At 59.3% G+C, this 15,040-nt stretch overlaps 2 protein-coding genes across 11 annotated transcripts in view; both read right to left on the reverse strand.

The window, feature by feature from the left end:
- SEMA4C (semaphorin 4C) overlaps positions 1-15,040 on the reverse strand; it is a 31,224-nt gene that overhangs the window by 2,979 nt on the left and 13,205 nt on the right. The window contains exons 1-12 of one of the 7 annotated variants that reach the window (XM_045981323.1): positions 7,251-9,776; positions 4,548-4,688; positions 2,871-3,019; positions 2,459-2,521; positions 2,182-2,280; positions 1,989-2,085; positions 1,722-1,838; positions 1,476-1,627; positions 1,213-1,388; positions 740-884; positions 401-623; positions 153-265 (exon numbers count right to left, since the gene is read on the reverse strand). In XM_045981323.1, the coding sequence (XP_045837279.1) occupies positions 153-265; positions 401-623; positions 740-884; positions 1,213-1,388; positions 1,476-1,627; positions 1,722-1,838; positions 1,989-2,085; positions 2,182-2,280; positions 2,459-2,521; positions 2,871-3,019; positions 4,548-4,656 (1,443 nt within the window). In that variant the 5' untranslated portion in view covers positions 4,657-4,688; positions 7,251-9,776. The other 6 variants (XM_045981324.1, XM_045981320.1, XM_045981322.1 and 3 more) reach the window with 6 other exon arrangements.
- The window catches only part of FAM178B (family with sequence similarity 178 member B), an 86,841-nt gene continuing 83,595 nt past the window's right edge, over positions 11,795-15,040 (reverse strand). For all 4 annotated transcript variants that reach the window (XM_045981328.1, XM_045981329.1, XM_045981330.1 and 1 more), the window contains 3 exons: positions 14,041-14,118; positions 13,563-13,715; positions 11,795-12,135 (listed from right to left, as the gene is read on the reverse strand). In XM_045981328.1, coding sequence (XP_045837284.1) covers positions 12,106-12,135; positions 13,563-13,715; positions 14,041-14,118 — 261 coding nt within the window. In that variant the 3' untranslated portion in view covers positions 11,795-12,105. The remainder of the gene's footprint in view (positions 12,136-13,562; positions 13,716-14,040; positions 14,119-15,040) is intronic.

Here is a 15,040-nt window from a genome sequence, read left to right on the forward strand (position 1 = left end):
GCCGCCGAGCACAGATTCCGTTAGCGCGCTCGTTTCCTGGAACTCGCCCCAAGCTAAGCGAGGTGTGTTCTAGTGCCTCCCCAGCCCTGTCCTGGCCAAGCCAAAGATGGGGGAAGGTGTAGGGGCGGTGGTGGACAGGGCCTGATTACTACCTTGCTCCCGGATAGGACCAAGCTTTCCACAGGCTCCTGGTCAAACACCTGCAGCTCCTCGATCAGGTGGACCCAGGGGCCCAGGCTCACAGCCTTGAGTATCCAGCCATCTCCTGTGGGTGGTTGGGGAGGACAGGCATGAACGAGAGGGCATGGGGCCCCTGGGGCATCTCTAGATCTCCCCGCCCTGACACACACAGGCCTTTACCCAGTTTCCAGCAGCCACACCCGCCTCCCCCGGTGCCTACCTGTGCCGATGAACAGCACCGTATAGGTGGCTGCGTCAAGCCCTGTGACCCGGTCAGCCACCAGGTGGGTGAAGTTGGTGTCCTTCTTCACGAGCAGGGGCCGGCCCCACCGGGGCCCTACCTGCTCCTCCATCAGTGGGTGCTTCTTGATGAAGTTGAGGGTGTTGTCCGGCAGCTCCAGAGAACTGGTGTAGCCATGGCGTCGGTGCCAGTTGTTGATGCACTGGGGAGTGGGGCGCGGGGCGGGGCAGGGCAGGGGGGAGGAAGGGAGAGCTGTCAGCATGGTGGAGAGCTACTGCGGCTGAGGGCAGGAGCCCACCCCAATCCCAGAAGACTCACTGAGCCGGGCCGTGGGCTGGGGACGGGGTCGGTATAGCGGCCCCACTTCTGGGCTTGCTCACGGTACTCCTTGTAGGGACCCTCGAATACCCTCTGGATCTCTTCCAGATGGTACTCGCAGACCGCTGACAAGTCCACATCGCCCCTGTCATAGCAAAGGAGGGACCCCAAGGGTGAGGTGTGGTGTCCACTTTACCCCAGCTCACGGCATGGACCGGGAAGGTAGGCCCCCCGCCCACACAAAGCAGTTGTGGCCATGTGCGATGTCAAGCTGGCGCTAACCTACCGCAGGGGCAAGGGCCCTGCACACCTCCCCCGGGGGAGGGGGTACTCGGAGAGGGGCAGATGCCCAACATCCTCCTTGCCTTCCAGTCAGCGGACCACTTAAGCCTTTACCCAGCGGCCTGCATCCCCAACCATCCCTCCCCAGCAACGCCCCTCCCCCCACCCCCCAGGGTTCCCAGCCAACTCACCATCGCGCCCGAAAAACCCCAAAGAAGGTGGTGTTGTGCCAAGAGGCATCCCGCAGGGTGTGCAGGGCCTGCAGCTGATTGAAGTGGACCTGCCAGTCCGGGGCCGAGCACACCAGCCTTGCCTTCAGGAACGTGGTCCACTTCCTCTGCAAGGTCCGCGCGCCCCCCATGTCCCCCTGGCAGATAGCAAGGGGACACTGCTGGGCAGGCCTGCTGAGCCACCGGGCCTCCCGGGATTCCCCACTCACCACAGGATTCCGTACCTTGCAGACACGGGCCACCCGAGCCACCACCTGCTCCGCATAGCAGTCATACTCCACTGCCCGCTCGCTGAAGAAGAAGTAGACCTTGTCATCGTCCCCTGTGAAGCTGCCCACGCTCTCTGGGATGTAGGCAGAGCCTACAAAATGAGGTTCTACGGGAAGGGGAGGAGGGTTAGCAGGGCGGGTGCTGCAGGGCCTCTCACCCATGGCTTCCCCCGGGCCCCACACAAGCTCCTCGGGGCTCACCGTTGAGCCAGAAGGCCAGGTACTCTGTCTTCATGGAGTGGTGAGGCCCCATGTTGCGCAGGATAACTGGCTCTGTACCCAAGAAGTTGTTGAGCGTGGCCGAGTACAGCTCGCCATCTATGGGAGACAGTGGATCAGGCAGGCCAGAAGTGACATGAAGCTATGTTCAGGCCACGCAAATCCACGAGAAGGAGTTCTGGCAGGCGGGGTGGGGGTGGGGGTGGGGGGAGGATATTCCCCCAGCCTGCCGTGGGGATAGCCACTCACCCACAAGGAGACCGGTGTGGCCCTTAGCTGGGTCATAGGGACACTTCCCCTTCCCATCCTCAAATTCTCCACGCTCCAAAGTGAAGGTGAGCATGTCCTAGGGGCAGGGAAGAGACAATGTGGAAGCGCCCGTGGGTGGGGGGTGTCCAGAGTAGGGCGAGGAGGGGGGCTGAGGGGAGTAAGCAGCACTCACGATGTAGGTGCACTTGGGCTGGAAGGCGTAGGTCCCGCAGACATACAGGTGGGATGTGTTGTATGGCTGCAGGAAGCGGATAAAGTTGAAACACTCCGTCTGGGGAGAGAAAGGGGTTCACTTAGAGTTATAAGAACATGGGACGTGGTTGACACAAGGACCTCTCCCTTTGGAACAAAGGGAGAGGGTGGAGGTGGGGGACAACTGCAGGCCCAGCCAAGAGAAGTATGGGGGGGGGGGTGGTTCTGGCTCTCCTGGCCGTATCCTGAGCACCCACCTGGTTACTCTTCCCTTTCTGGATGCACTCGGCCTTCTTCTCAGCAGGTGCCTCCCATGAGATCTGGGAAGGGGGTGGGGGGAGACATCAACATCCAAGTAGCCACTGAGCATGTGCCCTGAGTATCTGCCACAGGCGTGGCTCGTGGCAGCCACATGGGGACCGCACAAGGGAGCATACACAGTCCCCATTGTCCCGGAGTTTATTTTAACAGAGAACAGAAGCCCCAGACTGGTGCAAAGCTGCAGAGGAGGGAAAGCAGCATGTCTGCTCTGCTAGAAGGGTGGGAATGGAGACTGGGCAAGATTTCCACAGGGAAGAATAGGGCTGAGGGGACAGCTTCATCAGGCTAAGCCCCTTTGGGTCCTGCCACCCTCCCCATACCTGTGCCTCCCGCTCCCCGACCTCTCACCGCTCCTTGAAGCTCCAGAGCCTCCACGCTGAAGGCAAACAGGGCCTCCCGGGCCCCCACGTACAGAAGCCCTGTCTGCTCAGTCAGGGTCAACGTCAGAAAGTCCTGGATGCCCGTTTGGGAGAACCGCCGGACTACTGCAGCCAACTCTGCAGGGCCAAGAAGCGGGGGTGGGCGGGGAGACAAGAGAGGGAGTGAGCAGGGTGGTGAATGGGCAGAGGCCTTCCTGGGGCTCCAGGCATCCTCTTTCCCACAGAATCAACCTTCCTCTGCACAGTGGTCTCCTGGGCCTAATCACCCCTGCTGCCCCACATTACAGCCAGCACCCCACAAGCGGATGCCAGCTAAGCACCCTGACCAGCAATAAAGAGCCTTCTCTAAAAGCCTTTTGGCTCTGACAGCTCCCTCCAAGTCTCCCTGGCCTTTCCCAGCCTGGGAGGCGGCAAATCTAGGCTGGTGAGGAGGAAGGAAGGATATCTCAGCCACAGCTTCCGGCCAGAGGAAGCCATCAGACTGATGGCCCTCACTCTCAGGGTCAATAGCACCTCTGGCTGCAGAACTGGGCTCTTCCCCCTCCCCGCTTCCTCTGCTACTGCTTTCTTCTTTGCTGCCTGCTACCGGCTGCTCACACCAGGCTCCAGCCAGGCCCCAGCCCGGGATCTGGCACAGCAGAGGGTACTGAAGTTGAAGTTGTAAGCAGAGCGTGCCTGAGGACACTCCTCAGTCCAGCGGGACCCAAGTCCGGGCTGCCAGAGATCCAAACACAGCTGGCCACTGGGACAGGTGGGAACGAGGGAGGCTGAACTGGGGCTGGGAGGCCAGGCCAGGGTGGCTGGGGGAACCAGAGGCCTGGGACCAGAGAAGGCACTGAAGCCCTGGGGCTGGGAAGCCTTGTTACTATTCACCACGCAAGGCACTATGACACTACGACAGAGAATTCCTACATCAGCCCCCAAATAGCTGCCGACCCGTCCTCAGGGTCCCCCTAAACCAGCCTGAGTCTTTGGAGCCAGACACAGGCTGGCAAGGGAGGGCTTCATTAGCACAGAGTGGAGCCTGTGGGAGGTGAGCTCATCCGAGGTCCCCAGAGTGCACTGATGATACAAACACCTGACATCACCTCTTAACACAGGTGTGTGTGTGTACGAAGAGCTATCAAAGGGCTGTCAGGTCTGCTGTCCCCCCACCATGAGCACGTGCGTAAACACATCCAGAGCCACCAGAGGGCACAAGTGTCAAGGTAGCAGAGGGGGTGTATTATGGTTGATAAAGGGGCTCCTGGGGGCAAAAAGCTAGGAGGACTTTGGGGAAGCGGATGATGACACTCTGCCTTATGCCTGTCCGGGCTCCGCTTTCTCTCAGTGGGGCTCTCAGTGCAAATGCTAGTTCCAAAAGTAAGGCATGGCGAGAATGATACAGAAGAGAAGGGTCTCTTCCTTGCGTAACAGGGGCAGCCAAGTCCTAATCATCTGAAGAAGGGATCCCAGGGCTACCAGCTCTGGGTCCCTGGCGCCACTCACTCTCATTTCTTGGACAGCTGTGTCACCTGTAGGCTTTGAGCCCGAGAGCAGAATAAAGCTGGCATATCTAGGGGCAATTGCTCCTCTCCCCCGCTGCAGTCCCGCCTGGCCTCCCCTCCCCACACTGGTCTTCCTCCTCAGGACTTTAGTCACTCACCCCCAGAAGATACGGTCTTCCGGGGCACCAGGTTCCACCACATCTCAGCCCGAATGCCCAGGCCATACAGCCCCACTGCCAGCAGCCAGACAGCCCAGTGTGGGGCCATGGCAAACGCCTCTAAGCTCCAGGCCAGCTGCCCTGCTGGGGGAAAAGAAAGGGTCAGAAGCACAGCCAGAGAAAACAGACCGGAAGGGGGCCCACACAAGCCCATGCCAGGAGGCACTGACAGGACATATGACCTGATCAGACTCCCCAGGAGCCTCCTGGGTTCCCTCCTTACCCAATCCTTGAAGCAGAGACTTGGTTCCCCCCAACACCTTGGCCTCAGCCCCCACAGATTCCAAAGGAGGTGGGAACCCCAGAGGGGAGGGGAGGAGCTGAGTCAGCTGGAGGGTTGGACACTCCAAGAAACCTTCTCTGGCCTCCAGGCCCTCACCCACTCCCTCCCAACAGGAAGTTGTTTAAGAAATTAAAAGGGGACCCCTTCCCCCACATTCAGGCCTGACAGATTTGAGGATTTCTTAAAATAACCTCTGGGAGCAGGACCTGCCCCACTGGGGCTCCAGCCAGCCCCAAGATCTTTTGGCACGCAACCCCCTAGGCTGGGTAAAGGGGCATACAGTGGGTGGGCGGTTGCAGAAGCCCCCCTCCCCCTGCCCCTCCCCTGCTCCGGGAGGGGACCTGATGGAGCCAGCCCTGCGGGGGTCCCGGCCCCAGCCTCTCCCCTCCCCCCAGACAATAGCCAGGCAGAGCCCCAAACCCTGATTCCAAATCACCAGGGCCGAAGTGGGGCCGGGAGCCGAAGGGGCCCAGCTTCCCGAGGCCCCTTTGTTGCCCAAGACGGGAGGCAGGAAGTGGGTGGGATGGGCGTGGAAATGATCGGGGCCTCATCCTGTTCTTTGCACAGCCTTCTAAGAGACACCAGCCCTCACGCTTTGGGGCGGCGGGACAACAGAGCCGGCTCCGGTCTAATCAAGGATCTCCTGGCGAAGCTCTCAGGCGGCGGGAGTAGAGGGGCGGGTGGGGAGCGCGACGGGTTCCTCTCCGACCGCCGGGGACGCCCGGTGCAGGGCCGGCGACTGCTGCGCCGTCCCCCACCCCGCCCCGGGTCTGACGAACCTTCCCAACTCGGGGATTGCGCCCTGGGACCCCGGCCTGGGCAAGCCATCTAGATTAGTGGCCAGTGCCCCAGCCCTCCAGTGCCAGGCACAGAGACACAGAAGCTGGGGACCTGCTCACCCCAAAACAAAGGGTCCCCGGCAAGACTTCGTCCTTGGTCACCCCCCTACCCCAGATTCTCCCCTCCCCCAGCTCCCGGGATTTGAATGCAAACAAAGCGGCGGCGCAGGGAGCGTGGCGAGCCTGGCCGGCGGACGCCCCCTGTCGGCCCAGTATCCCAGCACTGGAAGGGCGGGGGGCGGGGGGGCTAGGCACACGTTCACCCCTCCCTCCTCCGTCCCCCCAACACACCCCCAGCCCTCCCTCTGCCCCTTACCCAAGGCTCGGGCCGGACCCCGCGGCGCGCTCCGAGAATCGTCCAGCTCGGCGATGCCCCCACCCCCAGCTCCTCTCAGGGCGGGGAAGTCGGGGCAGCCGGTGGGGTGGGGGCTGGAGGAGCGCGGGGCCCAGGCGGTGCGCCCCCCTACCCTAGCCTACCGCGAGCGGCCCGGCGCGAACGGCGCTTCCGCGGCTGCAGGGCGGGCGCTCCCGCCGGGGACTAGGCTGCCAGGCTCGGGTCGGGAGCTTAGCTTTCCAGGACAACCCGCCTCCCCAGCGGAGCGGTCGGGCGGGCGGGGGCCGCGGCAGGGAAATCCGATTCCATAACATCGGCCTCAGTCCAAGCCCGCCCCAAACTTTCCGTCCGGGGTGGGGGAGCCGGGGGCAGTTCGGGGGCCTGGGAGAGGATCCTGGCCGCCGACCCGACAGCACAGGGGACCCCCGCTCCGCGTAGCCCCGCTCTCCTAGACCAGTGCGCGCCTCGGGACGCTATGGCTGCAGGCACTGCTTGTCCGGCTCCCGAGCCCCCGCCGGGCAGCCAGCGCGGGGGCGCAGGAAGGATCTCGGACCGACTGGTGTGTCCCCGCCGCTAACCCTCCGTGCGCCCCCAGACCCTGTCCCTCGCGCATGCGGCGGCTCCTGCCCGAGTCGGGGGACAAAGCGGCGGCCCCGGAGCCCTGGTGCTCCCGCCCCGCGCAACCCTGGCCTCACTCACCTCTTCTTCGCGGCTTGAATCCCTGGGCGCCGCCCTCGCGTTCGGCTCGGATCACGGTCCGCCCCTACCCGCGCGCCGCCGCCCGCCTGCGCGCGCCCGCCGCCCTCCTCTGCTGTCCCCTCTGCCACCGCCCCTCGGTCCCGGCTCTCCTCGGCGCCCCTGGACTCGGGCTCCCCGCGCCACCGCGCCGGGCGCCGGGTCTTTCACCAGCGCTGCAGCCGCTCTCCGCCTCCTCCCCCCTGACGTCAGGCGGGGTGGGGGGTGTCGAGCGGAGGCCGGGGGCGGGACACGAGGTCCGGCCCAGGAAGGGGCTGCGACCCCCCGCGACCCACCGGCCCCCCCACCCGGGCTCCCCGCCGGCTGACTCGGACCCCTGCCCCTCCCCGCGCCCTGCAGCCCCGCGCCTCGGAGTCGCGGTCTACGCCACAGCGCCGGGAGGTGGGGCGAGGGAGGGACTCCGGGCATTGCCTTGGGGGGATCGGACTCACCCGGTCTTCCCGAAGTGTTCCCCAAGGCTGGGCTGCTGGGCTCGGGAATGGGGCCGAGGAGCTCCCCACGCTGCAGTTACTGGACCAACGCGGGCAAGCCACTTCGGGGCGAGTATCCGAGGGAGGGGTGCCGGGGAACTGAAGCTCCTTTTTGGGGCAGACCAGAATGGGTCTTTTGACCCGAAATTCTGTTTCGTTTCTTGGCCCCAACACCAGCTGGCCCCTGCAGTCAGACTGGAACGGGTCTTAACCAACCAGGAAGACCCACTAATCTCCGGAGAGTCTGCTTCTTGTTTTTCATGCTCCACACAGAGGGACAGCAGCGCCCTTGCCCAGCTAGCTCCCGGGGAAGACAGCCCTCCGGGAGACTCCTGTTGCACAGAGCCTGCCCCCAAGAAATGAGTCCTTCTGATGCCAGAAGGCTGAGTAACAAGTGACATGAGCCCTAATGTTCAGATGAAAGCAGCTGAGGGGAAGGCGCGCTGGAGAGCTACCACCTTTTAGAACCGCCTGCCTCCGCCCACAGCAGCTCCTAGAAGTCACTTGTAGCTCTGGCCTGCTCCGCTGGAGTGGTGCTGGGGTGGACCTTGCCAGCTAGTCCTCAGAGCTGGGCAAGTGGACAAACCCCAGGGAAGCCGCCCCATCCGCACCCAGACACAGATGCCTCCTCTTGGCTAGGGGCAAAGGACAGAGTTAAAGAGACTGGAGCCCCAAGGCTTTGGTGGGGACTTTAAGCGGGCACAGTCCTGGAGGAGAGGAACACTGGAGGGCCCCGTCAGCAGATCTGCATTATAAATCAGTCCCGACAGGAGCTTTTGTTCTGAGTTAAAACTTGGCATCTAAAAATGGAGACCAGAAGAGTAGTGGAGATAATTGGGAAAAGCAGCCCAGTTTGGATTCAGTAACAATTAGGTCTTTGCTGGTACACATAAAGGGCCCTTCTCCTGCACTGGCCAAAGCCATATTTCCCAGCTCGTTCGACCAGGCAGGAAAAAAAAAAAAAAAAAAAAAAAAAAAAAAGAGCCGTGGTCTTGGAGATGCTGGAGATAGAGGGCAAGCCTTAACAGTTAGCATGGGGTGGGTAGGGAAGTCTCTGCTTCTGCTGGCTGGGAGGGAGATGCGGGTGACCCCTCCTCCAGGTTAGACCCTGAGTCTTTTTGAGTGGAGGTGAACTGATACGCAGATAGCACTCATATTTGTTCTGCGCTTTACACTTTGCCACCTGCCTTCACATACATTTCCTCACATCATCCTCCCTGACCACCGTTCAAACGGCAGGTATCCTTGTCTCTGATTTTAGAGATAAAAATGAGTCTCAAAAGGATGAAGCAACCTGCTCAAAGTCACGTAGATAATTAGCAAGGTCAGGATGTTAAATCAGGTCTTGGGACTCCCAATCCTGTCTTTCCACCAAGTCAGAGTACATCTGGACAACTTTTAAGCCCGAAACAGCTCGTTTCCTGCTGTTTTTCCTCACCTCTGCTCCCACCCCCACCAGGCAGAGCTCCACCTGCAAGACGGCCCCAGTGGAAAGTTTCAAAAGGTAGGTTTGGTTTCACTGGCTGGGACAGTTATGTACGTTATGGCAGGCTTCTCTGTTCCTGCTAACAGACTGGGGGAGCCCTTCCCTCCCAAATGCTCCTCAAAGATAAGGCTGCAGCTCCCCACCCCACTCCCCTTTTCTACCTTCACTCATTTCCTGCTGTGTTAATTTCCAGCACTGGCCTTTTCCATGGGTGGGTGGGCAGAGGATAAAGTTTCCTGCATGACTACTTGCTCATGATTCATACTTTTTAATAAAAGTGCAACTGGTCAAAAATGAGGATTCCTGGGTTTTAAATTAAGAAAAAAAAAAAAAAAGAAGAAGAAGAAGGAGGAAAGTCCCTTGTACCTGTCATGTCTCCCTAGGGCCTGTCTGGCATATTCTATTTAAAGTACCCATACTTCAAGCCTTAGGCCCTGACAGGCCCTCTTGCTCATCTGCTTGTGGCCAAGTCAAGGAAAGCCCACATATGCTAAATGCCTTCTGAGTTTCTCCAAGGATCCACTGGCAGCTCAGCTCAGACCAGTCCCTACAGATGGGTCCAGCAGTCTTGCCTGAAAGTCAACCTCCCAGTCCCTCCCCCACACATTGGTCATGTGCCATGGTGTCCCTCATTTGAGCTCCTTACCCCTAGCTCTTGCAAGGCAGCTTTCAGACCAGAGTGGAGCCCAGGGTTCACACTGGGGTTCTCCAGTGAGCACTTCCTGGACAACTTCCAAAGGATCCGGGAGCTGCTGTCAGCTCACAGAGGGGGAAATGAGAAAGCCTGGGTCAGCCACCCTTCAGGGATCTTTTGGAGGGCTGGGGACTGAGGTGAGTGGGGACATAGGAAAAGGACTTCCTCTACTTCCTCCTAGAAGAGAGTTATCAAAGCTGTCCACCTGGGAAGCCTTTCCCTTCCCAGCCCCTCCCTGCCACCATCACCAAAAGGAAGCCGGAAAACATCCGTCATCACAGCCCCGGATGCTGCGTTTCCAGGGCCTTCAATCAGGATATCCCTCAGCCTTTTCCCAGGGGCTTAAGGATCTGGAAAGGGCAAGTCGTGAAGTCGCCAGCAGCACTGTGGAATTCTTGGCCTGGAGGAGACTGAGTCTCTAACTGGTCCCAGACCGGTTTTAGAAGATCTGGTCAGCCTCCAGCCAGTTCCAGTGAGGGCCCATTACATGTCCCAGGGGATATGGGACGCCCTTGGGTGACCTTGACGCACACCCCTCTGCTCAGGTTACCGCTAGATCTCTGGAGGGACTGAGTAGTCACCAACACCTCCTTTCTCCTTGGTATCTGTTTCCCTCTTGGGGACAAGTGTGTTTGGGGAACAGGGGAGGAGGGCTCCGTGCACAAGGACCAGGACTGGGGAGAAAGGCCCCGGGTGTCTGTGCTGATGGACAGCATGATCTCTTTCTCAGAGCCAGGTAGAGGCAGCTTCGAGAATTGGAAACTCCCCAGTTCAGCCTCTTAGGCCTTTCCCTCTCTGCCCTTGGCAGTGAGAACAAAGAGGGGAAATTTCAAAGGTGATTTCCAGGTTTCCAGAGCAAACTGAAGAGCTGAGGATTAGCTGTCAGGATGTACAGTGTCAGAAGCAGGGGCAGCCTGGAGGGACATGAGGGAGGCTGCCTCACCAGAGCCTTCGCTTTTATCAGACCATCTCAGGCCTACCTGATGCCGCTGGGGCCTCCGTGGTGCCCCGGCCAGGGGGCCCTGTGATGTGGCCAGGAACAGAAACCAGAACTCTCGGTCAAGTAACCTGGGCATCCAAGTCACCCTGGCCAAGGACTTCTTCCACCTGTCACTTGGCAAAGGGAGCACGGCAGGGCAACGACCGCTATGGCACCCAGCGCTTGGCTGTGTGCTCAGGCCCTCTGAATTATAGATGCCCCAGCTCCCAGCCTCTGGGTGAGGGAGGCAGCTGTGTCTAAAACAGCCCCAGGGGGGCACCTGGGTGGCTCAGTAGGTTAAGCATCCAACACTTGATCTTGGCTCAGGTCTTGATCTCAGGGTCATGAGTTCAAGCCCTGCGTTGGGCTCCACGCTGGGTGTGGAGCCTACTTAAGTAAAACAAAACAAGCAAACAAATAAATAAGACAGGCCCAGGAAGTGATGCGCTACCCTTCAGGTCTGCAAATTGAGTCACTTGCCCTGAGATCCTTTATGTGGGGGGAGTCTTTCTCCTAGTTAGCCTGCCCTGCCCCTGTGGCATAAAAGAACAAGGGAAAGGGGCACATAAACAGAGAAAGTCGTAAGCACCCGCCATGGTGAAGCTGTCGGCACACACTCGGCTTGAGCTGATGAATGGGCATGGGCTAGGGGTGTAGGGGTGATCCTCTGCTACTTCCATGTCTTATGGACCCTGCAAAATCCTCTCCCAACCCAGAGCTGGGAGAAGCCTGATGCTAAAATGGATTCTTGGGGTTGGAGGAGTAGACAGAGAATGGGCATACCCAAGGATCTCGCCGGCTTGCTCAGGGCCCATTTGCTTCTCAAGGGGGGGGTGGGTCAAAGACATTCAGCACTTCCTTAAGAATCAGAGCAAGGGTAAGGCTGAGGGAAAGCAACAGAAGTATCCAGAACTGTCTTTTGGCCCCCATCATCCATCCCCCATTCCCCACTTCTAAGTCTGTGGAGTTGATTACAGAACTCAGCGATAAACTGGATTAAGTGTAATTACACTCCTGACCCACCAGCTGTGTGTGGACTGTCCCTGGAGAGGGCAGTGATAAGGGGGTAGGGGGTGTAGTCCCAGACCAGGTCCAAACTCATGCTCCCTAGCCCTCCTGCCTGGGTTTCTGACAGGAATAATTTCCCTCAGGACTTACAAACAGCCTTCTGGGACAGGGGGTGGAGCCTAAGAGGACCACGTCACATGACTGTCAGAGGTGGGAACTCGGCGAAGTCGGCGAAGTCCCAGTAGAGAGATGTCAGGAAACTGGACCCTGGGCAAGAGCCCTCAGGACAGGGATTGAAGGAAATCTTCTAAATCACCGGTGCTGAAATAAGACTTTAGTGTGCACAAAGAAAGCTCACATTAGTGACAGAGGAAGGAGGGTGGGGAGGGCCCAGGAGGCCCTGGGAAACCAGAGAGTGGAGACAAAGGCCTTGGGGCAGAGGAGACAGCTGGGAGGGAAGGAGGGCTAAGGGGTGGGCCGGGCAGGGAGACACATCCGTCCGGTGGGGGTCAGGGGCAGTGTGGAAGCAGGCTCTCACTTCATCACATTGGCCCTCCTCTGGCCTCTGTTCTTCGCTTCCTCCTGTTGCTTGAGCCCCATTCACTTCAAGCCAGAGCCAAGAGCTGGGGACCAGCTGTGCCCTCCTCCTTTAGTCTTTCCAGGGGCTGAAGTACTGGGCCTGTGGCAAGGAGGAAAACAATGCGATGGCCGTGGGGCCAGGTGACCGTCCAGCATCAACACCCACTACAGGCCTCCTCGTGCCAGGTGCTGAGCTGCAAAAGTCTTGCGGCTCCCCATCCAGGAGAGGACATGGCAGGTCAACAGGCCACTTGAGCACAGCACATGGGTGCTCTGTCTGGATGCCCTCTACTCATGGCCTGAAGGCCCAGAGCAGTGTGACAGGAAGGTGGGGCCAGGCCACAAAGCACTTTTCCCTTTTTTTTTTTTTTCATGAAACACGCTGTTTCCCACCAGAGACTAGTGTGATCTAGTTCCTCCGGGATTGAGGGTGAGGTCTGCTCTCCAGCTTTCTCAGAGACTTGCGAAATCTGAGACCCAAGCCGCAGCCTGTGGCCAATGTGTCAGCCCCAAGTCAAAGGTTACAGGAGGAAGGATGAGCAGAAAAGTCAGAGGATAGAAACGTTGGGAGCTGAGGGAGGATGGGAGGAGAGATGCTCACCAGACCCAGCCTATCTCCATCAGGGTTGGGGGCTAGGGGAGAGAAGAGCCCCCAAGGCAGCTGATAACTGCTTGTCAGAGGGACAGGGGCCAGAAGAGATCCTATCTGAGCAGGGCTTGGACTGTGCTTAAGTCTGCAGGCTTGAGGGGCACTTAGGGCGGCTGCCTTCGGCTCAGGTCATGATCCCAGGGTCCTGAGATCTAGCCCCACGTTGGGCTCTCTGCTTGGTGAGGAGCCTGCTTCTCCCTCTCCCCCTACCTGCTCATGCTCTCTCTCTCAAATAAATAAAATCTTAAAAAAAAAAAAAAAAGTCTGCAGGCTTGGGAGTCGGACTTGATTTCTGCCCTGGTTCTGACATTTACACACTGCCTTCGGGATGGGGCAAGCTATTTAACCTCTCAGTGACTCTGGTTAGCTTGCTCATCTGTAAAATGGGATGGTAACAGTACCTGTCTCATGGAGGTTATCTTGCTTTGTGGAGAAAGTAGATCTTTGTCCAATATGTATAAGCTATGAATATTATTCCCTAAGAGAGCCTGACAAAAATCAGGGGCATGGAGCTTGGTGCTCCTGAAATTGGAAGGGCCAGGGCAGACTGAGAGTAGGAGGCCAGCCTCAGGTCTGCAAGGCAAGCGCTCAGAGCGGGGACAGCTGGTGCCTAAGGTGCCCCTTCCTGGCGCTGCTTACTGCTCCTCCGGGGCGAAGTTCTTCTTTGCATTTGGCCAGGAGTTGGCCTCTCTGTCTTCCCCTTACTACATCCCTGCATGGGGCTTGGCTTCTCGGTGACCACGGTGAAGGTCCTCTGAGGCATCTCTACCCACCTGCCAGTCAGGAGCTGCCATGGGGGTGGATAGGCTGCCAGCTCTGGTCAGCCCGCCTGACCACTTCCCTCCCCTCCCAAGTCTAGGGCCCAGAGGGGGTGCCACCTGGGGCTGGCAGTGGGCCAGCAGCTCCTGCCAGCGAATATAGGTCTGGGCCGCCAGGTCCTTGAGTCTGGTCCGGTGCATGGCCTGGGGGCTCTCCCGGATATGGGTGCTGATGTGACGGTCCAGTTGCATGCACAGCAGCTGCAGCTCCCCCTGCAGGGTGGAGTGCATGGAGGAGGGTGTTACATAGGCCAGGCCCCTCCACAGAACGGGAGGAGGGGGCAAGAAATCAGAGAAAGAGGGATGCATTTGAATGACTGCTCTGAAGTAGGGCAGGAAAGGGAGGAGAGGAACAGGGCAGCCACTGGAAGGTCGGGTCAGGATCCCCTGGGAATGCCCCGTGGGACACTGGGAGAAGGAGGGAGCCTGGCTCCCCTAGGCCCACTTCTTTCAGAGCCTCCCACTCTTTCAGAGTCTCCCACTCTTTGCAGCTCCCAACAGTGGGCTGGCCTCCATCTCAGCCTCTTGGGAGACTCACCCACTGGTCTGGAGTAATGTCCTGGCAGCTGACCACCACCCCGGCCAGCGTCAGCAGGCTGTGGCATAGGTAGCAGGCCTGGAAAGAGCACAGAGGGACAGAGCACAGAGAGACAGAGCACAGAGGGACAGGCGCGCCTCAGTCCGGCGCCTCCAGACTCCATGCTTGCAGGCCTGGGTGGGGACTCAGCCCACTGCTGGGGCTTCCAGGCACAGTCTCTAGGGAGGTATCCTAATGGAGGGCTGTGGACCCCCTGGCTCAGAACCCTCCCTCCGATGGGTGATTGTCCTTCCTTCATTCAGAAGAAGAAGAAACCTCTGCCATCCAGAAACCCATCCTGTCCCTCAGGCCTGTCCCAGAGGCACAGAGAAAGCCTGCTGGGGAGAGGGGACAGGCCCCTCTCCCCTCTGCACAGGGTCTGTGGTCCTGCTCTGTTCCCTGAGGCACCCATGGCAGATGCCACTATTCTCTAAGGAGGGGACATGGCCTCCTGAGTCGGCAGGACACCCCTTGTGTGGACAGTCAGACCATGTTGACCCAAGGAGGCCAGCGAAGAGGGGAGAGGCAGACGGAAGATGGCTTCGGTTCAGCATCTGTACACTTACCCTCTGGCTCATACCCTTGCTCTTGCCCCCTCGACATTCTGAGGGGTACAGATAGAACAAAGGCCAATTCCATTGGCTCAGGGAATGATTGGATCCCAGGGTGCCCCTGGACTCTGTCGGCACCCACTCTTTTCTGGGGTTATCCAGACAAAGAGAGGCACAGGGAGGGGAGCACCCTCAAAGACAGGCGTGGCTTCTGCTGTGAAAGACAGCCTGCTCCTGGCAGTCTGAACTCCTCCACTCAAAAGTGCCTGTCGCCCTGTCCCCTTTAGACTCCTACGTCTAAGGTAGGGAGGGGGCCATGAAACACCCCCACTGTTGCGCCCATTGCAGATTACTAGCTCTGAGGCTGAGCTGGGATGGGAAAGGCGAGCTCCGGAGAAGACCGGTAGGGC

The sequence above is a fragment of the Meles meles genome, chromosome 16 (assembly GCF_922984935.1).
Source record: "Meles meles chromosome 16, mMelMel3.1 paternal haplotype, whole genome shotgun sequence".
In the NCBI taxonomy this organism is placed as follows: domain Eukaryota; kingdom Metazoa; phylum Chordata; class Mammalia; order Carnivora; family Mustelidae; genus Meles; species Meles meles.